This window comes from Gallinula chloropus, assembly GCF_964237585.1.
Source record: "Gallinula chloropus genome assembly, chromosome: 4".
In the NCBI taxonomy this organism is placed as follows: Eukaryota; Metazoa; Chordata; class Aves; order Gruiformes; family Rallidae; genus Gallinula; species Gallinula chloropus.
In genome coordinates this window covers 6,569,000-6,595,450 of record NC_140088.1, presented here as the reverse complement: position 1 = coordinate 6,595,450, position 26,451 = coordinate 6,569,000, and the positions used below count along the sequence as shown (strand labels likewise).

The following is a 26,451-nucleotide window of genomic DNA, read 5'->3' as shown; positions in this document are numbered from 1 at the left end:
AAAAGCTCTTCACAGAATGGGCACCAAGATGAGGAAGGCTAGGAAAACAGGAGAGACAGTCTTTGACATCCTCTGCAGTTTGCTTTACATTTCAAAGAGGTGGTGGGCAGGGGGAGAAGGGAAGGGTTTGTGTTGGCAAAGAGAAGACAGTATTAAGGAAAAAAAAAAAAGAGGACAAATGTCAGAAAAATGGGGAAAGAAGGGAATGGAGCAGGTTGAAGATTAGTAAAATACAAATGACTTTATTTTGGTTGTTAATGGGGGAGAAAGAATATAACAGAGGGGAGAAGAGAGATGAGGCTGTCAGTGATCTAATACACACATCAAACTCTTCCTGGTATGTGTAAAGAGAAAACTGAGCCTTGAAGACACCAACCTAATAGCAGAAATTAGGGATAAAAAAATAAAGAGAAAAATACATGTACTTTTATCCAATTAAATTTGATTGAGGAACAGGTATAAACTATTGTAAACCATTTAAAACTGCATTTTTATGCATTCTCTCTTGCCTTTGTCAAAAGCATAATATATAGAATATAACAGTGCATACTTGGTGTATGCCATCGTTAGAAGCATCAAAGGCAAATTCCTTAATGAAAATGTGAGGAAACTCCTGCAGCAACAGAGTCCTGGTTCTCCATGTTTTTCTGATTTATGCAGGTTAGTTGGAACCAACTGCAAATGCCTCATCCCTTTTGGACCAAGAACCTGTAGGGGAGAAAAGCCAGCAATTATTACATGACTCTGCCCTCTGGGAAAATGATTTTTAAAAAGATTCCAGATACTATGATTACTTCTTTAAATCAAAATCTTTAAGTCTTTGTAGCAGTGCTGGAGTTAATAAATTTTAAGTACTACTCATGCTACATTCATCTGCTTATGGGGTTAATCCACTTGCCTATATTTTATATTCCTTTAAAAAGAAAGAGAGTATTTTGCATTAACTACTTGTATTTAAAAGCACGTGAAAGTAATCAAATACCATAAAATAAGTAGCTGTAATCAAATATCAAAGTATGTTTCATTTCACAGCTTTCAGGTATCCAACAGATGGGTTATTCCACCTTTAAGAAGTATTTCAAGGGGCTATTTCAGTTATTCTTTGACTCATATTTTTATAACTGCCCAAAGCTAATTTTAACTTATTTTGGGTTGCCTTAGAATTCTGACTTGCCATAAAGCTTCTCCAGACAGTGAGGAAGTGTGGCTTTTTTTGTGAAGTGTATCATTACATCAAAACTTGGCATCCACTTGGTCTAAGACAAACTGTCTGTTCCCTGGGGAAATGCTTCCTGAAGTTAAGGGGGTTTTATGTAGTGTACTCTCCTAAATTAAGTGTTTTAATGTAGCTTGCCCTGGGGCAAAACGTTTCAGGATATTTTAGGAGATCCTGGTAATCTAATTAATCTTATGAAAATAATACTAAAATTTGTTATTTATTTCCCAATTCATGAAGCATTTGGCATTCCCTTCCTTCCATCCCTGCACTCTCAGTGGCAACTATCAACTGAGGGGGACAAAGAATGGCTCGGTGCCATTCCTGGAGGTGGTGGGAACGGGTGCTTAGTTCCACCGGAGGCAGAGCAGGCAGCGTAGCCTTCCTTGTGGAGAAACTCTCACAAGACATGAGGATGCTGTATAAAGAAGAGATGTATTCGGTCCACACCAGCAAGCTTGTGCTATTTGTCACAGCAGCTACAACTGTGATTCAGCGGTCATCTTCAAAACTTGTCAAGGCAAGACCAAAGAATGGACTGAGGGCTCCATGTGGAAGGGTCTCAACAGCCTTTTGGTTCCTGGGGAGAGAGAGGGGGAGTCAGTAACTGAACTCCAGCATAGAAGATGGACTTCTCGATCATCACTGCTCAGATAACTGAAAGTTGGTGTTATTGTGGGGTGCTCCCTTCTGTAATACATGTTCTGCAGACACTCCAGAGGTTTTTACCTCTTGAGAGTGGAAATACCACCACAGTTATAATAAAAGCTCTTCAGAACTACATCAAGAAGCACTCTTTGCTTCCCACCTTGCAGATGTGTATTACTTATAACTATCTCTTGTGGGTTTTTTTAACTCCTATTAAAAGTGTTTGTGTTGATGAGTAATAGGAATCAGGTCTGGAATGCCATCTTTTTGAATATGCCTTTGTTTTGTTTATGGTGGGTTTTCCTCCTAAAATCCATTCATATATCAAGGTACCAGAAGGCAAAATATTTTGATGGCTGTCTTTGTAGTATATATCCCAGAATGAAGGAAGAAGTAGTAATTTTAGCTAGCACTAAGTGAGACAGTGCAGTGAGCTAGTTTTACATTTATATCTAATACAGATATGAAGAATTCAAATGCATAAGCCTGGGAAGAAGTTGACAGTTTGAAGCTGTGACTGCATGAGTCTCATATGAAATTGTTAACATTTCCTGCGTGCTTCAGTTTGACATTCTTTAGACAAAGCTTGGTTTTGCTGAAGTGTAAGCCAATTAGAAATTAATATTGTTTTTTACTGGGCACCCATGCTAAACTAGAATGCTCGTGTATTTCATGAGTATGCGTATGTAATTAAGCAGCCACTAATTTTGTTCTCTTTGGGAAATGCTTCTGCAAATCAGTACTCTTCATATAGAGTTAAGATCATATCATCTGTTGTTTAAGGTAAGGATAAAGACAGACATTATTATTATTTTATAATAGATTCTTAATCCTTTGTTCTGTAAAGTGTTGACGTTTTCATTGGAGTTAAAATATGTTGCATGTTTACAGAAAGTCTGAAATCTCAGTATGTGGTCCTATCAATTTTAATTATTTGAATCATTAGAACATCTTTTTATTTTTTTTGCTTAAGGGTGCACAAATGTACCATTGAATCTGTTTTTTAAGGTTTTTTCCAGTTTAATGTCTGAATCCAAATTCATAAAGAGTTGGAAAAATGAGATGTCTGAGCTATAGGATTCACAGGGATTTTATATGAAGCCTATTTAATCAGGATAACACTGTTATTAATATTCATAAAGTCAGCTGGAACACAAATGACAGACTATGGAGCCTAAAATTTTTTACTTGTGAATTTATTAAAAGCAGCTTAAAAAATTAATGGAATTTAAGTAAAGTTGACGAAAATGAAAATCTTATGTTAGCAGAAAAAATCTTTATTAGAACTTTCTCTAAGACCATCTTGCATTGATATCTTTGACAGATTTCATTGGTACTTAAAGAAGAAAGATGCATGAATGGTCATTTAAAAGGATTTAAACACATTGGCACATTAATTTTTACATGAATAATAAGTAGTTTCCAAAAGCAATTAACTTACAGTGTACAAGATTTGAATAGAAAAATAGGACTGTGACATCAAAGGGCAAAGCAAATGTGCTGTACATTTTAAACTTTTAATAATATGACTTCTTAAAATAATTCATTTCATTTCCACAGCAGGTGAAGTAACAGTGAAGCTATTTGTGTACCACCTGGGTTTGTTTTGAAATACACCCAGATATGGAACAAGGAAATATTTTGATGTCAAAGTGCTGTTGGTAAAGAAAAAGTCAGGCTTTTACAATGATTATGAGCTTTCTTACAGTCAATTTCTCTGTGTGGAAAATAGTCATATACTGACCACAGCTCATGATTTTAATTTTCTTTTTCCTATGCTGCTATGTGCAGCACTGGGAAGCATTTCATGTTTTTGTAGAGGGCAAAATAGGTAGATTTGGGATTTCTTTCGTTAGTAAGAAGATCCTGGTTAATTTACATTCCTATTTGTCAGTAGCATTCTAGTCTAAATATTTAGTTTGAATTTTTTGTGACTATTGCATATTATATTCAACAAATAAGGACATTTTTTTTTTAGCTTTCTGTGGGTGATGTTCAAGTAGTAGTCAACACTATTGTGAGTTGAATAAATAGATAGTGAATCAGGAAAATAGTATTTAAAATTAACTCTGGATTTTGGGTTACAGCTTCATTTTGCATTTTCACTTTAGTCTCAGTCCACCAGTATACTTAATTTTAATCTCCAGCTTCAATATCTTTTGATTATTAACAGATTGACTATAAGTGAAAGCAAAGCAAAGCTTTAAAATAATTGTGTTTAATTTTTCTGATGGTTCCTCCTGGGAAAATCTTACAGCTAGCTTCTGATTGCTGTTGAAGTTTAACGCTGTCTGAATAATGATGGTTCAGTAAATTTTGGGTCTAAAAACGCCTTGTGTCTGCAGTGCCTGCTGCATAGGTACATCTTCAGTTGATAGGGAAGTGTTGCGCACCGGCTGGGTACCTACTGCAGCGTTTGTGTCTACCTACTTGGTCTGTGGAATATTGTGTTCTATCTACTAACATTTTTACATCTAATGGTAGGGAAAAGGATACTTCAGACCCCAGGGAGCCCAAAAGGTCTTTACGTTTGGCTTCGATCGACAGGTTGCCTTAGTCTGAGATCAACAACCGTCTGTGTAACCCAGAAAATTCCCGTTCATTAGCAGAACACATTTCACCTCTGAAGAGTCAGTAAAATGAGGGTCTTGACGTGTGCCTCCAGTATCCCTGCGTCATAGCCTGTTATTTCCAGGAGAGGGCAGCATTTTACTGCATCAGGTACACGAAGGCACATGCCCTGCTTAGACTGTCAATGTTTCTTGTAATTACTCCCAGTATATTTGTTGCTTGCTTATGAATTAACTTGCATTTATGGAACTAAATCATTCCAATCATTTAATTACACCTGAGGAGCTGAACTATAATTGCTTGCTTCCAACTAGGATCTGATATGGCTTGAGCAGTATTAATTTGGTGTTTACTTTTCTGAGTGCTAAAAGCATTAAAATGATTGTGCAATGGGATTACATTTTACTAATTGCTGGCATTCATTAGCTGGGTAAATGGCGAGGAAGAATGACTGTATATTGTGGAGGGATAAAATTATGGTTTTAAATAGTATATTACTAGGCACATTAAGGCCCTAAGACATGTTTTAAAATACTCCAGAGGTTATTAAATACCGTATTTTCTTCGTGTCTTGCTATATGAATATCTTATTAAAATACTGCAATTATTATGAACCTTTTTGTGCAATATGTAGGGAAATGGCTTCATTGACAGAAACCTATTTCTTGATATTAATAACCTTCTATATTTTCAGCTAATCCAAAAGTAAATGAGGAACTTAGGAAAAGATTGCCAACTCCAAATCAACACAGTTACACAGAATTGAAAGAGAAGCGTACAGCTTCATCTGAGGGACTCTAGGAAGGAACTCGGTGTTCTGCGATGCGACTCGAAGTTGGTTTTTGTTAAGACCTAAAGACATCAAACCATACGCTTATTTCTTTCTCATGCACATTTATAGTTCACAATAAATGTGGCTAAATATGTATCAGTGAACGCTTAAGGTAAATGTTAGTGTTGAATCTTAAGTGCTTGCAAAATTTTCTTGCTTTTTTTTATAATCTCAAAGATAAAAATGAAAACATCTGCCTTTTGGGTGTTTTATAGGGAAAAAAAATTCCTCTGCTGCCTTATTAGTTAGAAAAAATGTCTTTGTATAATATGCTTGAATTTTAAAATGTGTCCTTAATTTTTTAATGGCTTTTTTTAACTCTTACATTTGACAACTCGCACAATGACAATGTCACTGGCACAATGACAACTCTGAGTGTTTTCATGATCCAGCCACTACCTCTTCAAGGCATATGTTGTAACTTTGTAGTAAATCTATACAAATTACAGCCATCACACAAGATGTGCACAGTTGTGTAGCTAAAGATGAAGAATTGTCCTTTGTACAGTGTGTTTTAACATATATGCTTTCATAAATGATAAAATTTGTAGTAAGTTTACTATGTTAGCAAAAGCACTAATCAATTTAGATTTTCTTGAGATACAGAATGTAGCTGTGTTTTAACATATAAGAGAGCATACATTTTACCACTCAAAATTTGCCTGATAAGCATAAAATTTTACTGTAGGGTCTTATTTTTGAGTAGTGAGGGTTGTTTCTTGAAGATCTTTGATTATATGCAATACTGCAACTGTGTAATTAACTACATAGTCTGAAGCAATATGTATGCAAATATGAGAGTGGATTATTTAGCTGTTTAGAAAAAACCTGCAAATTAAGAGTTGGAGTCATCATGGGCCACTTTACCTGTGTTTTATCTAGAAAATTAAAGCAGGAGAAAGGAGAGAGAAGCACATGCCACCATCTGTAGTAATTACCAAAGTGGGCAGTCTCATTGCCTCTAGCTGGACCATTCTGTGATTTGTGCTGTGCTCAGTAGCATGCACTTCCAAGACCAGAGTCTAGAACAAGACAACAAACTAGTAAATTTTTCAGTGAAGGTGTTACATGCAACAGAAAGCTGAACCAAACCATGATAAAATTAGATGTGTGAAGAAAAAATGTTTTTACTGAGAAATATAATTTAGCAATGACTGTTAGAACACACAGATGTCTTGTTATAAATATTTTTAAATCATTTGTCTTGTAAATTTTCTGTCAAATGAAGCGAAGTATAGGTGTGTTATATTGTTTCAAGTTTATTTATCTAGAGTTTGCTTTATTTTAGCTCTGAAATCGCCAAGCAAAAAACTGGACTCAGTGCCAGATCAAACAAGTTCAGAAGAACAAATGGAGAACTGTTCAAAAGGTAAGGACTTTTAAGATATTAATAAGGAACCTCAGGTGTTGTACCAGTGCTAGGCAGTGACTGGAATGTATTTGTTCTTGCCGATATATGACTGACTTTGGAAGAAAAAGAGGGAAAAAAAAAACCCACAGCCACACACTGCCTCTTAAAAGTACTTGGGGTAATAGGAGAGCAGCTACAGGAATGTAAATCATCAGCTTTTATTTTTATTTTCTAGGTTATTGAAAATGTTTTTGTATAGCTTTCAGAAGTCGTATTTAAATTCTTACTTTCTACATTGCAGTTTACTTTCCAACCTTTTTTTCCTAATAGGTTAACAACAAATCTGAAGTCTGTCTTCAGGTAACTTTCTTGGCTATTCACACCTGGCTAGAGAAGGATTAAGCCATCTGCCAGTATTAATGAGTTTCTCATTATTACCTTAATTGAATATAGACAGTAAGGTCCTCTTGGAGATGGAAGGGAGCCTTGATTAAATTGGAACTTCCATGGTTTGTGGAGTTTTCATCTGCATCAGGATGGAAGGATCTTTTTGTATTTGGATGAGCAAAATTTCTCTCTCAGATACATTCGTCTGTGTTTCATAGCAGAACCCTAAAAAACAACAAAAAAAAGCAGCACAGAGTTTGAGGGCACATTACAACATTATGTGACTGACTTCACAGAAGAGAAGGGCCTGTGACTAGATAACGATGTGTAGACTGAAGAAAGGGAAAGACACAGGAAGCAGATCTTCAGAACGTCATAAAGCTGGATTTTTTCCAGTGGCTATGCCTAGGTTTAAAAAAAAGTAAACAAAGGTGCATCAACATCAAAGATGCCAACTACATCAGTGCCTGAGAGCATCTTGTGTGGTTTTTTTTAAATTTTATAGTATGTATTCTTTGTCAAAAGATAATAAATGCAAAGTTTCTCAAGAAGAGTGTGTTCAGAAGAAAGAAGAAATACTCCATCTTGGAGATGACATATTTCTTACACTTGTAAAAGAATTTATCTCTGTATTGTGAAAATGAGGTACTCGTAGACCCTTTTAAATTAATGGAATTCTGTGCTGTTACTGAGTGAAGTTAAAAATAGTTTTGAATTACATACTCTGGAAACAAAAATAGTTATGGTGGAGTGACTTAGTGGAGAATAGTATTCTGACAATTTCCACTTCAAATGTGTGATGGCTTAATCAGATTTAGTATTTTTAGACCTTTAGGGGTCAGCATACCCTAAGAATGGTTCAAAAGGTTAACTTTTCCAAAGTAGGCAAGTGAATATCATAAACTGATTCTCTGTGAAATACTTTCTCTAATTGCATGAAGTGGCATTCTGCTGCTGCTGCTCACAAATACCTTTAAAACCAGGGAGTTGCTGAGTTTCATGCATATAATTTTTCTGATGGATTAATATTTTGTTCTGTATATAGATAAGCTATTTTGTCCAAGCTGACACTTAGGTATTTCTGTTTCCAATAAAAATTGTTATATAGGCAAAAGTAAAATTGATACACTTTTTTCAGATTAGTCATTAATACATCACGTAATTCTTTGTGCTCTTACTTCTAGGGAAGCTAAAAAAACCCCAGGGATGGATAAATCTTATGTAATCATACTGGTTTGGATGAGGGTTTTTTTTCCCTTAGAATTTTATTTGGGTATTAACAATTAAATTACATTTTATTATCATAAAGATAATAGATAAATTACAGCAACATAATGTTCAATATGTACACTTGGTACACATTCTGGTGCATTTTCTCATTGAACCACTAAATCAAAGCAACTTTTAATCTTCAGCTTAAATGTCTGTTGAAGTGTATACCACTTGTGTCCTGCTTGCTTTGTCAGCTGTGGTATGAGTCTTTTTCATGGCTGGTATGGTACTGTATAATGTACTCTATAATGATTTATTTAAAAAAATATATATTTATAGTATACTGAGATGTTGAAGATGAAAGTATTTGTCAAAACCAAGGTTGGTAATGTACATCTGAGATTAAATAGAGCTGACTAGATGAAAATTCAGTCAAGCTATGGGAATTAAAAAAAAAAAACACAGCAAAAACTTTTAAGTACAGAGAGGTGGTAGGTTTATGGCCGTTATGTGGGATAATATGTAACCTGTTAATAGATGTTATAAAATAAAATACTTGAAAGAAAGGCAGTGTTTAAGAGTATATCTGAAGGGTTTGATAGTTGAGATTTTCTTTTTAACTTTCCGTGTTGTTTGGAATATAATATGCCTGTCTGGATTTAAGACATTTGTCTGTCTTTGTTCTGGTATATTATTAAGAGTTAAAGAACAATCTGTGTGCAAGTCTGATTATTTTGGGTTTGTATCTAATTTAAATGTACTTCTGTTTCTTTACAGCACCTAGTTTTTAACAGGAGGATAGTGACTTTTTATTTTTCTCTAAGAATACTTGAGAGAACGTACCATGAGCGTTGGCAGCAGGCCAGTGAAGTCTGCATAATTTCCAAACCAAGAATGTTCAGGATTGGGGGTTGGACCTGATGATCTCTCGAGGTCCCTTCCAACCCCTATGATTCTGTGATTCAATCTAGAAAGCCTAGGATGGGCATCCACTATAAAAATAAACTTTCATTGGCAAATAGGTGCATATGTTAGTGCTGCAGTGGTGGGGGGCAGAACGCACATGGTACCTGGGTGGAGTTGTTACTTTAGCGGGGTTTACATGCATGACAAAAACTGCACAAACATTAATACTGTGAAAACATGAGATGGAACCTGAAATTGGGTGCTTTTCATACCTGTATGTACACTCAGGACTTGATATGTCAATTTTCCAAAAGAGTTAGCAGGATAGGAAACTGGTGAGTGTGCAAATACTGAGCTTAAATGTGTCTCATAATCATGTGCTGTGTTTGGATGGGTGCAGCTCTACTAGTTCTGTGTTATATAGTCTTCCACTATTATTAATGTTTTTTCTTGTGTCATATTTCTGAGCATCTATGATTTTTATGGAAGAAATTAGGTGAAGTCTGAGAATATCAAGAACTGTTTGGTCTGTTTTGACAACAAAAATAGAGTTTAGCTGACTTCATAGTGAAAAGCATTGTGTAATATGGTGTAGATTGATTATTTTTAATGGCAAAGTGGTTTCCTTCCTCAAAACATGCTTATTATATTTTTAAATCATGGCAATAAATAAATATACATTGCTAAACCACTACCTAAGGCACATACTAAAATGTAAGTCAATGAAACAATTTCACCTGTAAGAATTTGATGTCAAGTCTTAGTCATGATCCATATAGTCACTTTTACTGTAACTTCAAAAGAATGCTTGTGTTGCTTGTAAAAATACTTTAAAATTGCATGTCTGGAAACTGTAGGTCAGTGGACATTCAAGTTTTAAAGATATGTGATAATGTAGATTGGAACAGAACTGCAGAATCAGCTTTTGCAAGGAAATTTGAAAAGTTAGGTGTTTTATCTGGTGGTGTGCTGTTGTTCTCCAGTCTTGCTTCCTTTAGGAGAAATAGGAAGACCAATACACAAACCTAATGAACAAGTTATGTATATGCAGCTGCTGAGACACGTGTGCATGTGATAAGCTTACGCATAGACAGTTGTCTTAATTGCATTGTGTGTTTGTGCATGCATTGGTCTTGCATGAATGCATGGTGCTTACTGTTAAGAATCTGGCTATAGCTTTCCTTCTATTGTCATGGTCATGACGTATATGCCAATGTTCCTGGCAGTATTGCTTAGAGTAATATTTTCTGGTTCTTTTGCTGTGTAGCAACTATTTGGGAAATAAAACCTCTCTAGAAATATTTTTGTATTTATCTACTCCCATTTATAAATTGTCAGCAATTGCTTCTGCATTCATGGTAATTGAGGCAATGCAACCTATATGCATAGGTTAAGTAAAATCAATCATCTTTTGGGGTTTTTTTTGCTAACTTCCTGGAAATTTAACTGGTCCTCACCAACTATTTGTAGATGATCTTATGCAACCAGAAAACTTACTACTTCTAATAATAAGTTTAATATGCTTTTTTATAGGTTTGCTTTTATAAAAGCAATTACAAAGACTTTTTGTCTGAAATTACTATTGTGTAACACGCAGACACACACAAAGATGAAAAGTCAGAGGAAAGTTTGAGAGTAATGTGGTGTTAATGATTTTCTCATCTGATGCTCTAGTTGAGTCAAAAAGCAACTGCTTGTTAAAGTGCTGCTTTCCCTTTCTCCAGCATACACCCATTACAGCTGTAAACACTCGAAAGTAAATCTGAAGCACTTCTTCCAAGGCTCTAGTAGAGGCTGAATAAAATATATTTGTCATGCTGAAGTCTGTTTCTTCTTTTACATGCCTCAACAGGAGAAACTCTGAGCCCATTCTTCCACTCCTTTCCTCTTTTAGCAATAAGGAATGCTGTTTACCTGGGAAAGAAAGAAGGAAATAAAGAAGACCTGGATATTGCATGGGAGTGTATGCAGAAGAATCTACATGATCTGCAGAGAGGCAGAGTCCTCTGCATGCATATGTCTCAGTTGATTAGCGTATTCCATGTGTGCTGTGCTTTCAGCATCTAACTGTGCTAACTGTCAGAGGTCCCCTTGCAAAGTGGCAAAGGGTAGTTGCAGATTTCTCTGCATAGTATAGGAGGCAGAAGAGAGGTTGAGAGGATGATCTTGCATGATAGGAAGAGTGGCTAGTAACTGTTGAGCAACACTAAGAATGGAAGATGAAGAAAACATCTTGTATTGAAAAAGAGGGAGTAGTATGCCATGGCTTAGAAAATAAAAAGGAGCTGATGACAACTGAAAAATCATCAGATACTGTCTGTTCTTTCCTGTAAATATAATCACCCTTTCAGGTGTATAAATTCTCATGTGTCTCTTTCCTGTCCCGTTTCTCTCCTTCTGCATTTTAAGTGGTTAAATACAGTGCATTTCTGGCCAGACTGCATGCAAAAGGACTCTGTCAGAAACACTACTGAAGTGTGAGGTATCTGCCTGACTCGTTGGAGTGTTGTGAATATGATTTTTTTAGACCCTTTATTGTATGCTTAAAATATGCAGTGCCTTATCTGAACTGAGTATTCCAAGCACTAAAGATGGGGAGAATGCACACCTTGAAGTATTGCACTTTGAATCACTTAAGTATGTAAAGTATGAGTGCAGCTAACTTCAGAATGTCTTGAAATGTCTTGCTTCAGGGAGAGCAGCACTTACTGCCACAGTCATTTTTATGTAGTGCTTTGGAAAGAGCTTTATAAGACCTAGCATGAGTGCAGGAGGAATGTGATCGTTTTCTTCTTTAGAAACCTTCATTGCTTCTGTTTTGATAACAACAAGAAAGACGCTTAAGTTCAGAGCAAAGACACAACAAAAAGTGTATTAACAAAAAGCTCACCAGGGAGCTCTTTGGAAAGTCTTATCTGAGAGTTCACCTGCATCTTTAGTAGACCATTTACTCAGAGTAAAGGGTGTGTGGACAAGGTGTTTTACTGGCACTTTATGCAGCGTGGTCTTACTTTTGTGTTGGACATTTAAAGTTGCAATATTTTTCTCCACTTCTAAACCTGTAGTTTTCTGGGATTTTGTTTAGAATTCTAATTCAGCAAAGCCTTCGTTGTTTGTTTGCAGTAAGGGAGGTTGAGTACATTTGGATAAGAGAATTTTCACTATAATTAATGGGCATCAGGAAACATGACCCTGCCTAGATAAAAGGGAGTTCTGGATCATTAAGATTTAGATAATGGAAGGGGTTATGTGTGAAAAGCAATTGTCTGCTATGACAATAGCAAAAGAAAAATGGGATGGGAGGGTTTACTTTGTTTTGAACTGGTTTAGAAAACATAAACACAGCATGCTTAGTAAAACTCTAGCAGACGCTATGTTTGGAAATTATGTAATAACTCCATATAGGCTGTAATGATATCCTGAAACCCTGTATTTAAACTAACCTGAATTACAATGAGAGATAAACAGAATATTTACCCATCCCTTATGAGCTGCTGCTGATATGTAAATTTATTCTTCTACTTTGCACAAATATACTTTTGAGCTACTGCTTAAACACTTCAAGGTCCTTAGCCAAACAGTTTTAATGATGCCTCCAATATTATGAAAGTGTGACATTTGATGAATGCCTTGTATAGTTGTGATATCGGGGAGAGTGTAAACAAAAAACGCACATCAAGTCATCGTGCAACACCTAGATAATTTATAATTTTACTGTTTATATCCATCTTGACATTTTTTATCTGCCAAAGGCAGGTTTCATTTGGAATCTTAATCTGAGATTTATTTGGTGGATCTGGAAATCATAGCTAGAGTTCCCACAGGAAATGGTCCATCTACCAACAGATTAAATGGCAGTCCTGCAGTTGTTAAGGGAGCTCTGCATTTAACACACATGCATACTCATTCAGTCAGCACTGTGGAGAAAAATTAAAGTAGTAACCCAGGTTTAGGAACAATGTAGCTAAAAAGTCCCATATTTGCTGAATGACAAAGGGTTATATAGCAGCATTTCATTTTATTATTCGTGCTTGAATTTCTTGTTTGCTTTGTTGAGTCTGCTGACGAATACTAATAAATGCCTGCAACAATCCAGACGAGAGATGCCTGGCAACAAAGCTATGCGGTGGACCTCCCTGATCTTCTCCAGTTCACAACCTGACCTTTTGAAAAATTGGCTGGGCTAAGCTGCAGAATTTGGGTGTAATGGTTATTGTTAACTCCAGCTTTAGGATTTATTAATTTGTGTGATCAAGACTTACCTATACTTCAAAGTTTCAAAAGACCAAACACAATCATCCATCCATTAGAACTAACATTGTGTTTCAGTGAATCCCACTTAGTATCTGCCGAGAGATTCTGCAATTTTGATGCATTCGGAATATAAAAATGCTTTTTCAAGTCTGAGACCAGTCCAACAAAAACCTGGTGTCTTCTCAGAGACTAATGTTTTAACATAGTATGTTAATGAATTGCAAGCGGAGAGTAGAATGCCAAAGAAATGTCTGATATTTACACATTAATAAATGCATCATGATTAACTGCAGTGAACACCGAGATAATGATTGGCTGCACAAAGACTTAAAAAGCCTTTTTCTCTTTAAAATATGCACCAGTTTGTACACAGTTGCTGTTTAGATGCGAAATAGCAGGGCAAAAGACTTAGTGAGAAGGACAAGGGAAACATTCTTGCTAAAATAATCAGAATCCTTGAAGAACTGTAAAAAAAAATTGCCTTTGCCAGAATAACTCCCAACTGTTCTCAATTTATTTCTTTATGAAGGGTATTGCCAGAGTTCCACACCGTTACAGGTGAATAAAGAAGCGTTCAAAGTAACACAGATGTTCCCCCACTAAAACTGCTAACACAAAATGAATTCACTGTTCTTTTTTAGATTCCTTTAAGGGAAAAAAAAAAACCCAGAAACATTAAACTTTTCAATTTTGCCTGTATTTTAGCAGACAAAATATTTTCAAGCCTCTTTTTTTTTTTCTTTTCTTGTGTATGTGTCATGAGATACAGAACAAATTCAGGCATTAACCCAAAATATCATTTAGCTTATTCTTAGTTTATTTGAAAAAACTTTCTCAGCAAAGTTGTTCTCATTGATCATGATTTTGGACAACTTAAATGCTTAGCTGTTAACAGAGATCGAGCATCTGAATTGTATTGTTCTGTTAGCCTGATGGACTTTGCAAACAGTTCTAAGTGTTCAGAAGTTTTCTGTAGTAGGAAGATAGTTGATGTAAAAAAGAAAAAAAAAATCTCTTGATTTTTCTGCCTACTGTTGAAATTACAGGAAGTTTGTATATGCTTTCCACTGCGTGTCTGTCTTCTAATGTAGAAATACTGTAGTCTGTTATGCGAATGAAACCTGTCGTCATAAGGGAGCCTGGAAGGATAAAAATCTAATTATGTAGAATTTCTCTTATTTTTGATTGTGTAAATGTTACTTTATCATTCATAAATAAAAATGGGATACTGTTTTTGTCTCAAAGTCCAATTGAAATGGATTGCTAAAACCCCCCTCACAGAAGAAAGAATTTGAGGTCTCCAAGGAAGAGACAGGACTAGGAAGGGCTGCCAGTGAGGTAGCACAGGCTCCAAAGTTGCAGCCTGGATACAGTGCATTGGAGTTCTGTAGTTTTACCTCTGCCATGGCTTGCTTATTGACCTCAATCCATTTACTTTATTACTGTATCCTTCGATCTTGATGCATCCCTTATAAAATGTATGTGAGAGTTTCCAGAAAACATTGTTTTCAAGGTTTATTTCAGCGAACAACTTTAATTTGTTTCTTGCAATAAGAGCAGATATTCTATCTCTGTAAAATCTAGGGCCTTTCTGAGTAAGAGTTACTTTAACTAAGTTGATAGACCTCATTATTCTGGGTTGACCTGTGGTGTTCTCAGCAGGGCCCACAACTATGTATCAGTGGGGCACTGAGCATACAGTGCATCTAAGTGGTGGTTTCCCCTTTGTTACTGCCAATGACTTGGCTGGTTATATGTGGCATTTTGGCTGGGCAGAGCACTGAGAAATAAAAGGAATTTAGCTTTATATTACAGAACTACTCTGAGCTCATTTGTCACTTGTTATCAGAATTCTGTGACTTCCATGCTGCTGTGCTACAGGAGTGATTTAGTGAGATCTTAGAGTCCTACTGAATAATCATCTTAAAGTTTACCCAGTTTTCTTTAAATATTAGAATAAGTATGTCACGAAGGGACAACCATTTGTTGTTAGTTTCAGGATATTGGTTGCCAGTATACTACACCGCACTGAAGGGGCCTAAATAATTGCTAGTATAAGTAGATCTATAGTAAGTCCAACAATGAGTAAAGCTGCACTTGTTCATTTTGGAGAAAATACATATTGACCATGTATTTTTTTTTTCTACTGGGCTTTTGTAATTGTTTTACAGAAACAAGAATTGCTTTCTTCTTCAAAACTAAGTACCGCACCTTTTCTTGGTGTTAGCTTTGAAAACTTGTTCACAGACTGTGAAAGGTAAAATAGTAAAGTAAAAATTGGAAATAATACCTCTGTGTTGACTCAAATACAAATGAAAAAGGAAATAGCAGGCATTATGAAAATGCACAAAACCTAAACCAACTCTTTTGTTTCCACTTATCCCAGGCAGTAGGATCAGATTTCTTCCCCCAGCCTCATTTTCTTTCTTTGCATGTTTATACCTATAAAATCCTTTCATTTTGGTTTCTCATTCATTTTCAAGATTTATGCCTTTTAATCATTTAGTAAGAAGTGAACTATTGAGCAATCTGAGTCTTTCCCAGTCGTTCTGTTTGGTAGAAGTACCAGTAGTTACACAGCCGAGTGAATGAATGTTTGTCTTTGACAAAAAGGCTGACTCATCATTTTCAAGTCATGAAGGAATATTCAGCTATAGAACTAATTTCATTAGCATAACTTGAAAAGTTAGTGACTATCAGGTTCAAGTTTTCCATTAGATTTAAACATTTCATTTCTATATATTTTTATATATATATACACATGTATATATAAAAAACCCAAATCAGGTCCAGTGGCATTAGATGCTACAATCTTAAGGCAATTTCATAATCCATTTTTCACATGAAACTATTAGAAATTGCTTTTTATTAATTCAGCAACTGTCTTGTCCTAAAAGCTTGTTAGAACACTTGCAGGTTAGTGTGCATTGTCATATATTCATGCCCAAAAATTATCTTTTCAGAAATATTTGTAGTATTTTTAACCTACAAAAAAAAATCTAGGTAATTTGAAAGTCATTAATAAAGAATAGCAATTAGTCAAGTGAAAATCATGAGAAGGTGAAGTTCTTGAGTGATTCCCTTACATGCTTGAGGGCTGTTGCAGTGAGTTGATGTAGATGCATGATTTGCGGGTGAATACTTTTAAACTGTAGTGTGTCTTTTTATTCTACTGGGAATAGGTTAGTTTGGTATGGGAGTGGGGTGGCTTTTTGCTTTGATAGTTTTGTTGGCTAGTGACTGTTCCCTGTTGGCATTTTAAATTCAGAGATTTTAATATTATAGTAATGCAATAAAACTCCAGAACCCCCACACCCACTCTTCTAGCCCCTATCCCTCCCAGAAATCAAAGCTGCATTGTTATTTAGACTGAGGGGAAAAAATATACATAATTAACGATTAGGTTTTGTCAAACACTGAGTTTTTGGGACCTCTTGGTAATTGAGGTTGCAGTTAATTACACAGGCAGTGGAAGTGGGGGCAGGTATCCTGGGGAAAGTACAGGGATGTTGCCCCGTTGTGTAGTGATGAGGTCAGGAAGACCAAGGCACAGCTGGAGCTGAACTTGACCAGGGATGCCAAGAAAAACAAGAATTGCTTCTACAGGTATGTAAACCAAAAAAGGAAGGTTAAAGAAAGCATACACCCCTGATGAGCAACAATGGTGAACTGGTAACAAGAGACAAGGAAAAGGCTGAGGTTCTCAACAACTGTTTTGCCTCAGTCTTCACTGGCAACCTCTCTCCTCACCACTCTCAAGTTTATGGCCCACAAGATGGGGACCAGGGAGACACAGTCCCTCCCATTGTAAGTGAAGATAAGGTTTGTGACCATCTGTTTTAGGGCCACAAAAATGATGAAAGGGCTGGAGCACCCCTCTTATGAAGACAGGCTGAGAAAGTTGAGTTTGTTGAGCTTGGAGTAGAGAAGGCTCCTGGGGGACCTTAGAGTGGCATTCCAATACCTAAAAGTTGCCTATGAGAAAGCTGGAGAAGAACTCCTCACGAGGATGAGGGGTAATGGTTTTAAACTAGAACAGGGGAGATTTAAGTTGAATATTAGGGAAAAATAATTTCAATGTGAGGGTGGTAGATCACCGGTACAGGTTGCCTGGAGAGGTAGTGGAGGTCCCAACCTTGGAGATATTCAAGGTCAGGCTTGATGGGGCTCTGAGTGACATGTCCCTGCTTACTGCAGAGGGGTTGGACTAGATGACTTTTAAAGGTCCCAACCTCACATATTCTGTGATTCTAAGTCTGAAATGTGGCACAATGCTTTATTCCTTTTTGTTTGTTTGTTTAATCTGACAGTGTCACATAAGGAAGAGTAAGGTATCTAGTTTGTAGTCAGCTTTGCTCACAGAGTGTCTATGGCTCACTCCCTTCCTGGTCTTGCTCTTTCTCCTGTTCTGCCTCCTACTGGCATCCCTTTCAGGGTTCATTCATCCAGTCTTTTGCAGGCAGATGAGGACATGCTTTGGCTGTGCTACAGACTAGCTTAAAACAAATCCTAGGAAGCTCTAGGTAGCAAGCAGTAAGTACTGTTACACCTGAAGCTGGTTTAGGGCACCAGCAAGGGCTTCTGATGTCCCTGTAGTCATCTGCAGGCATGTGTAGTCAGCAGTGTGTTTTACAGTGCTGTATGTGTGTTCCATGGGGCGCTGTTTGTTCTCCTGTGTTGTTACTCCTCAGATCTCTTGCAAACCTCTGAGCTGATCAGCGTGGTTAGGCGTGCAGGGTGCTGACAGATTGCACGTGGAGGGCAGAATATGCCCACCCAGACTCTGCTGGATGACGGAACTGCTGAATATGCTGTGTGGTGCACAAGGGAAGGGAGCTGCTGCCTCCTTGGCCGTCCAGGTGAATCTGCACCTTCTGTGCGATGACGTCTCCAATGCTTCTTCCCATATTATAAGTGTGGGTCCAAGATTCTCTAATCCTGTGCTTTTCCTGATCCAAACCAGTGCCAGGCTTCCACTTCTAAGAAGAAGGTATGAGAAGCAGTGGCTGCCCACAAAATGTGTTAGGTTCACTGTTTTTACTTGACTTGTTAACCACTCCTGGTTTAGTAACACTGAATTCTGTTCTGCCTTTACTATTTCAAGCTGTGACCGCATTATCTTCACCTGATGTCCCTCACAGTCAATTCCCAGCTTTAACTCTAGTGTCTTTATATTCCTTCTTCCTAACATTTGCCTTTCCTTCCCTCAATGTGAACAAGATACTCATTGAAGATAAATACATACAGAAGATCAGCTGTTCAGCTTCTCCATATAGTGAAATATTAATCTGGGCTATTGAACTGGTTCCATTTTATATGGGAAATAAGTTGTTTAGTGTACTCAAGAACCAGAATGGGGGATGGTGATACTAGTTAATGAAAACTACAGCGTTTTTTCCAAAGCTTGCAAGCTGTTTTACCCTTTCTCTGATGTTCCTTGTGCTGCCTGATTATTGCAAATGCTACTTACTCCCCAGTGTGTCTCTGCAGCATTGGTAATTAGTGCACAATACAATTTGCAGGAGGCATGTGGAAAAGCACTGGAGTGCATTGATTAATATAGCTACTGAGTTTAATAGCAAGACAAGAAGCCACCATGTACCAAGGCCTAAGATGCTTGGGGTGGGGGTCATGGGCTACTTGGAGAAAAAAGTGAGTTTAATAATTTTAAAATGGCTATGCTCATTGATCTGACAGTGTTCAAAATGTCTTCCCCAGAGCATTTTACTGACAGATTTAGCACATTAATTAAAAGAAAAAAAAGGCATTACAGCTTTTTTAAGCAAGTGAAACCCTTTAACCTTAATGCCCTTGGGCAGAGCACTTCCAATTCTGAGTGGAGGAGCCTCTCATCATCTTCTCTCTTACAAAGCCAGTACAGGGAGAAAAGCAGATGCTCTGTTTTTCGCCTGACGTTTCCAGGAACAACACTTACAGGCTTGCCATGATGATGCTTAGTCTTACCCATGTGCTTGAGGGAATTGAATGTGGATGAAAAGGTGTGCTGCAAATGTAAGTTGCTTAAAGAAGCAGCATTAGCATTAATAAATGCCAACACAGGTCTAGTTCCATTCTGAATTAGCTTTTTTTTTTCTCCAGCTGCTGTAACTTAAAATTGAAGGCATAGAAGTCCATACCTCCACATGGCCTAAGGATTTAGCCTGAAGTAAAGCTGCTAAAGCAGATGTTTACCTCATCACATGGACATGTTTATTTCATTCTGGTTTTAAATAATAAACCAAAAATTGGCTGATTTGACCTGTCATCTAGAGAGCTTTGCTACTTGTTGGGTGCTGCTATTCAGGTACTGTTGAGGTGACCTGGAAGACCTGGGAAGTATTATGTGTGACTATGGTGATGGTGGGGTGATGGTCAAAGGCATGGACACCAAGGTGGTGTTATCCTTGATTCTTCCAGTGAGAGGGAAGGGCATGGAGGAGAATTTGGTGATGTAGATGAGGCCTTCAGACAATGGAATAAGCCTTATATTCACAGGTCCTGGTTCTCCTGGAGGACTGCAATGATGCTGATAATCTACAAGGAAAAAAGCAGGGCACAAGTGATGTAAGAGATTTCTGGAGTCTATTGATGGCAAATTCCTGACACAAATTATTGAGGTGCCAACAAGGAGAGGTGATGTGCTGGATCTGATGCTTACAAACAAGGAAGAACTGTTTGTAGATGTTTGAAGCCAGGGCAGCCTTGGCTGTAGTTACCACAAGGTGGTGGAGTTCAGGATCCTGAGAGGAGGGAGCGGGACAAAAACCAGGATCTTAGCTGTGGACTTCAGGAGAATAGACTTCAGCCTCCTCAGCAGCTTGGAAGGAGCCCAGGATATTATGTGTCCCATAATATCCTAACAGAGAAGCAAAGTATGAGTTAAATTACGCCAGCAGTGAGGTTGACTGAAAGCTGACTGAATGTCAGTGCCCAGCGGTACAATGTATAGTAGGAGGCAGGTCAGTAGTGGCGTACTCCCAGGGTCAATAAAGGATCCAATTCTGTTCAATGTCTCCATTAACAGTCTGGATGATGGAGCAGAGTATACCTGCAGCAAGTTTGTTGATGATGCAAAACTGAAAGAGTGATGCTGCCATTCAGAGGGACCTTGACAGGCTGGAGAATTGGGCAGATAGGAACCTCATGATTTCAGCAAGGACAAATATGAAGCTCTGCACCTGGGCAGGAGTAATCCCATGTAACTGTGTGTGCTGGGCACCAACTGACTAGCAAGCAGCTCTGCCATAAAGAATCAGCATCCTAGTGGACAGCAAGTCAAGAAAAAGGCAGCAATGTGCCCTCAGAGCTACGATGGCTTAAAAGCATCCTGACCTGCATTAGGAAGAACATTGCCAGCAGATGGAGGGAGGTGTGACCTGTCATCTCTGCTCAGCAATGGTGAGGCTACATCTGAGCTCCCTAGTACAAGATAAAGATGGATTTAGTGGAGTGAGTCCAGCAAAAAGCTGCAAAGGGACTGGAGCATCTTATGTATGAGGAGAAGCTGAGACTGAGCCTTGAGAAGGGAAGGCTTGGGGGAATGGATCTTTGCAATATGAATAATACCTGATGGGAAGGAGCGAAGAAGCAGCAGCAGCCAGATTGTTTTCTGTAGTACCCAATGGCAGGGAAAGAAAGAGTCAATGAACACAAATTAAGCCTATGAAATTCCGTTTGAATACAAGGAAATAATTTTTTACTGTGAGAGTGATGAGACATTGGCACAGGCTGCCCAGATAGGTTGTCAAGTCTCTGCTTGTGCAGCTCTTCAAAACCCATCTGGATGTGGTTCTGTGCAGTCTGCTGTAGATGACCCTGATTGAGCAGGGGCTGGACTAGATGATCTATAGTGATCCCTTCCAACTGCAACGGTTCTGTGAACTCTTGATTTTTAAGTCCTTGCACTAAAAGCAGTAAATCTGAAAAACAGGAACTGTGAAAAGAAAAAAAAAAAGCTTATTCAGTTGATTATTCTTGTGCTCTAGGGATACCACTCCCCTTTTTTTTGATTTGTCCTACTGTAACTGTGGTAGCTAGTGTAATCTAATGGGTTTTGCACTCTGGAGTGACAAGGGGTACTTTTTCCAGCTCTTTCCTATAGTGTGGGACAGAAGAGAGTGCAGTACTGCCAAACAAGCAACAGCATTTCATGGTAATACAATCATCTGTTGCAATACCCAGTATGTTGTGCTTGAATTGTTTCACAGAATGCAACATAACTTGCCTGAGGCACTTCAGATATATATGGCTTATATAAAATGTTGATGCCCTAGAGAAGAAGGAGAAGAAAAGTTGCTATGGCAAGTGAAGCATTGTGCTTCTCCTTCAGTGTGTTAGAACATAATATGGAAAAAAAAATACATCTATATACTTACACATGTATAGATCACTGTGCCTGAAATGGGAGAGGTGGACAGGATGATGTTTGATAGGCAGGTCTTTAGAAAAGTGAAACGGCAAACACATCTCAGCCAAGTGTATGCCTCCTTATGAAAAGCTTTGCAAGTATGGAAATTCAGACTGGTCTAGTTTTCGGTTAGAACAAACTGCAGAGCATTCAGAATTTTGCCTTTACATGTTGCCACTCCTAAATTGGGGCAGGATCCTGGAGTATACATTGTGACTTGTTTAATGCCTCTGTTTCTTAAGCGAAGATTTCTGTTTACTGTAAGGAGGAGCTGGAGGTTGAATCCAGTTTTTAGATGTAGCAGCACTTAAAAGGAAATCTCTGCTCAAAAACTGCAGGGTCGCTGAACATAAGTATGCATTTGTTCAAAGAATGCAGGTGGCTGTGGGCTGTGTTCAATTTCTCTATTAGCTGTGAAAAGACCCAAGGAACACATTTCAATCGCAGTGCTGAAAGTAGTGTTAGGTTATATACTTCTTGACAAATATTTTCTCAAGTTATGGTCCCTACATATTTATAACTGCTAGGAAACAAAGATTCTGAGATGCTGTTGGCTGGCGTTCCTCTAGCACAAAAGTGGCTATAGTTTAGAGTAAGGCAGAGAGTGGATTCAGGTGGATTTGTGCTGAAGTAGGTAGGGAGAATACAGATGAGAAACCAGGTGCAATAACTTTTTCTTTAAGGTAGTAACACACAGCTTTGTGTGGGAACTTGTTAAACTGACTCCAACCAATCCACAAGCCATCTCCCTGTGCCCTTGGGATGTTTCCTGAGCCACTGGCTGTGTCTTAAATTCTTCAAGGAAAGAGGAATCGATTCCAATGGATTTTAGAGAGTCTTCAGTATTTTTGATATGGAGTCTGTGCTTTTGTCTCTTACATGCAGCATGATGCTTTGACACCAGTTGGTGTGTATTTTCAGGCTACTTATGGATGGTTGTAACTGTATAGACATTTTCTTACTATTTTTGAGGAGGAAGCAATAAGTTGGATCAAAGAACATATACTGTATAATTTATCCAAAATATTTGGAAATGCTAACTTTATTAAATGAGCAAAGGCTCCAGTGTTTGTTCTCTACTAATTTAAATGAAAGAATGATGAATATATGCACTTTTTTTCCATTTTAAGCTTTTTTTAGGCTTCTTCCTCGCTTTTTAATATAGTCCTATAATTAAAACTTATTTGTTCTTACTTTATGAAAGAATATTCATGGTATGTAGATATTTCTTTCATTTAAATACCTTGATATCAGAAATATGTCCTAAAAATATCTACTAGCCAAGCTCAAGAGAAACTATCACACTCAACCTTTTCATCAGATAATTTTTCCCTTTGGAGCGATTTGTGCTTTGCATTCTTCAAGTTCTTTAGTTGTATGAGCCTGTATCTTACGCGTTCCAGGAGTGAATAATGGGGCCTTAAATTTGTTGTTGCTAATTACAGCTTGCTGATTCTCCGTTTGTAGCCAAAATTGATTTGAAAAAAACTTCAATATAAGTAAGAGCCTAGTTCACAACCTGCAGATTTACCTGTTGTTGTGGTTTAACCCAACTGGCAGCTAAAACAACTACACAGCCATTTGCTCGCTCCCCCCTCCCAGTGGGATGGGGGAGAGGAAGGGGGAAAGAAATAGGAAAACTCATGGGTTGAGATAAAGACAGTTTAATAGGACAGAAAAGGAAGATAATACCCTAAACACATGATGAACAGCACAATTTCTTACCACCTGAAGTCAGTGCTCAACAAGACCCTGAACTGCCCTGCCTCCTGGCCCACCCCACAGTTATATATGAGCATAATGTCATATGGTATGGAATATCCCTTTGGTCAGTTTGTGTCAGCTTTCCTGGATGTGTCCTCTCCCAGCTTCTTGGATGCCCCCACCTCCTTATTAGCAGGGCAGTATGAGAAGCTGAAAAGTCCTTGACTGCTTGGCAACAACTAAAAACATCAGTGTGTTATCAACATTATTCTCCTATTCAAAACACAGCGCTACACCAGCTGCTGGAAAGCAAATTAACTCTGTCCTTGCTGAAGCCCATCTGCAGCAGAAATCAATGTCTTCTTTAGGGTAGAGCTGATCTTTACAAAAGATAGGTAGATTATTTCCTCAAGTTGGTATTATTTTAAGCAGTCTTTTAATGGAAGGAGGGATTAGGAAACAGTGATAAGTTTTTCACATTTCCATGAGAAAAATCCAGTAAATAGGTCATAACTCCTACATCTATGTTCTAGGTAACATAGTTCTCTTTCCTTAGTGGGATGAGGAAGCTGTGAATCCGAAGCTACTTTGTCCTTGCTATAAAAATATTGCAAGCCATTTTCAAGAGAGGAATCTCAAATTAATGCTGTTTTCTCCAAATAAAAAAAAATAAACCTGTATTCCCTTTTATTTGCAATTAGAAACACACAACCTGGAACAGAAGGAAGACGACTTTTGTGTTGAGTTTCAGTTTCGTCAAAATTCTGCCAAAAATCCAGACTTTTTCATCCAGGCAGAAGCTGAAGCACTGAACCTTTTGGATCTGTCAGTAACCAGTCAAAGAAGAGCAGCTCCAAACGATTGGGATTCCAGTCCTGAAGAATCAAGGTAAAAACAAATCTTCCTACATACACTTTTTAAAGATTTATAGGCAAAATGTGCATGGATTTTAGGATAAAGGTAGGGAAGTTTACTTACTAACAGAGAATCAGGAAGTCAGTTTTTTACTTAGATGCATCCTGTCTGCCCTTTTTTCCTTGTGGAATGCAGCATTTCACCACTGTATTCTCTAGCACTGATAGAAAATGGTAGAGGTGGTTAGGAAGCAGGAATAAAGCAGGGTGAAGTGTGGGTGAAGTTGGAAGAGTAAAGATGAGGAGCTGTAATGCCTCCTAGGCAGACTGTGACAGGAATCTGGAGAAGGGCAAATACGGTTGAAAAGCGTCATACGTATTCTGAAGATTTTATTCTGTTGTTAATTTCAGTCATTTATTGTCAGCAATTTCTGTACTGAACTGTGGCCCATTTATGTCTTGAAAACATACAGACTTGTGGTATATATCATGATATATGAAGGTATACCCAGCTGACTAGGGGACATGCTACCAGTTTTGAGTGACATTTGAGTGTTCAAGTACTGCCCAGCACAGTCTCAGCTAAAGAGACATTAACTTCCTACAGCTGTCAGTGGGTTGAGCTATCTCATCTGCAAATATATTGCATGTAGGGATCCTAAAGTCATAAAGTCACATCTCATTGTGGTAGATAGTACATAAACGGTACAAAATCTGCCCTTCCTCAAATAGATGCATTTAGAATATAAGTTGAGAAAAAGTCTTGGTATAGAATGATCCAGGAAATGTTAAGTCAATGCAGTTTCCATTGTGGTCTTAGTGTACCATCAGTGTGACTTGTCAGGTTTTTCTTTAGACATCAGGAAGAAAACATTTGATGGATTGAAAGATGGTGATGAGTTATATTCAGTCTTGTTCATGGGAAGCATGTCCTGAGTATGGAAAATGCACAAAAAAAGCTTGAGGTTTGTAATGATCGTACAACAGTATCCATAGGCACCTATCACTTGCAGTACAATAGTGCAATAGAGAATAAAATGGGCTAGTTGGAGCAAAGATAAAATAGGCTTTGAAGGATCTTGAAACTGAAGCAAAGCAGTTTAAGCACTCTCCCACCCCACGGGAGTGGTATATATACTACACTAACTACTAACTACTTTTTTTGATATGTCTCCCTGCTGTCTACATTTATTGTGCCGTAGTTTCCCTGCAGACTACAGATCTTAACTTCCTTCTTAAAGAGCTATAGAGAAAATAAATCAAATGGAAGCAGGTGAAGAAAGGGGCAGCTGAGTACAAACAACTGTCTGCCTCAGACAATGATTCTTTGGAGCAACAGATAGCTTTCCTCTTTTAGGATGTGAATTACACAGTAATTGTAATATATACAGTAGATGTAGGGGTTGAGAAGGTATAAGTTTTCTGTGGCTACTTCTTATGACTCACTGGATATGGAGCCTAAAAATAGAAAACACTTCATGGAAACTAATGCTAATATCACTTAATCTATTAATCTACTGATTTTGCTGCCATCTTTCAAGTGAAAGCTAAGTTATCTGTATGAAGATAGCAAAGGAGTTTTAAAACAGACTTGAGACAGCATTTTTGTGCCCATTAAATCTTTTCGTACTTTTCCCTGTCTATGGCTAAGTAAGTTAACTTAAAACTCTGAGTGCTCTACAGTATGGAATTCCTGTTGTCGGTTATAGTATCTAGAACATTGGTATCATTTCACAGATTTCTGCAAGGTGAGCTCCTATATCTTGTCTTCTGGATATTTTCATTTCACTTCGTGTGGAAGTGTCCATCCTACCAAATAATTTGGTTTCTTTTAACCTGAGCATCGTTTTGATACCCAAATGTTTCATGACCTTGTTTTAAATATTAGCAGGTTTTAAATATTTGCTTCGCTTAAGTGTTTTCTCTTTATAGGTTTCACAGCCAATTCATATTCATCTGGTTTATGCCTTACTACTATAGTATACTATATATATGCTATAGTATATTTATTTACTACTCCAAGATTTCATATTTTTTTAGTATTACAGATTTAAGAAGTGTTAGAATGGCATCAATTTTACAGGCTGCTTAATACATTTGCAGTGGTTA

The 26,451-nt window shown here is 37.6% G+C and overlaps 1 protein-coding gene across 1 annotated transcript in view; it reads left to right on the top strand.

The window, feature by feature from the left end:
- Positions 1 to 1,523: 1,523 nt before the first annotated feature.
- The window catches only part of MIPOL1 (mirror-image polydactyly 1), a gene marked incomplete at its 5' end in the record, with an annotated part of 160,080 nt that continues 135,152 nt past the window's right edge, over positions 1,524 to 26,451 (top strand). Inside the window, 4 exon segments of the mRNA XM_084264226.1 lie at positions 1,524 to 1,736; positions 6,539 to 6,574; positions 6,576 to 6,636; positions 24,190 to 24,376. Coding sequence (XP_084120352.1) covers positions 1,524 to 1,736; positions 6,539 to 6,574; positions 6,576 to 6,636; positions 24,190 to 24,376 — 497 coding nt within the window.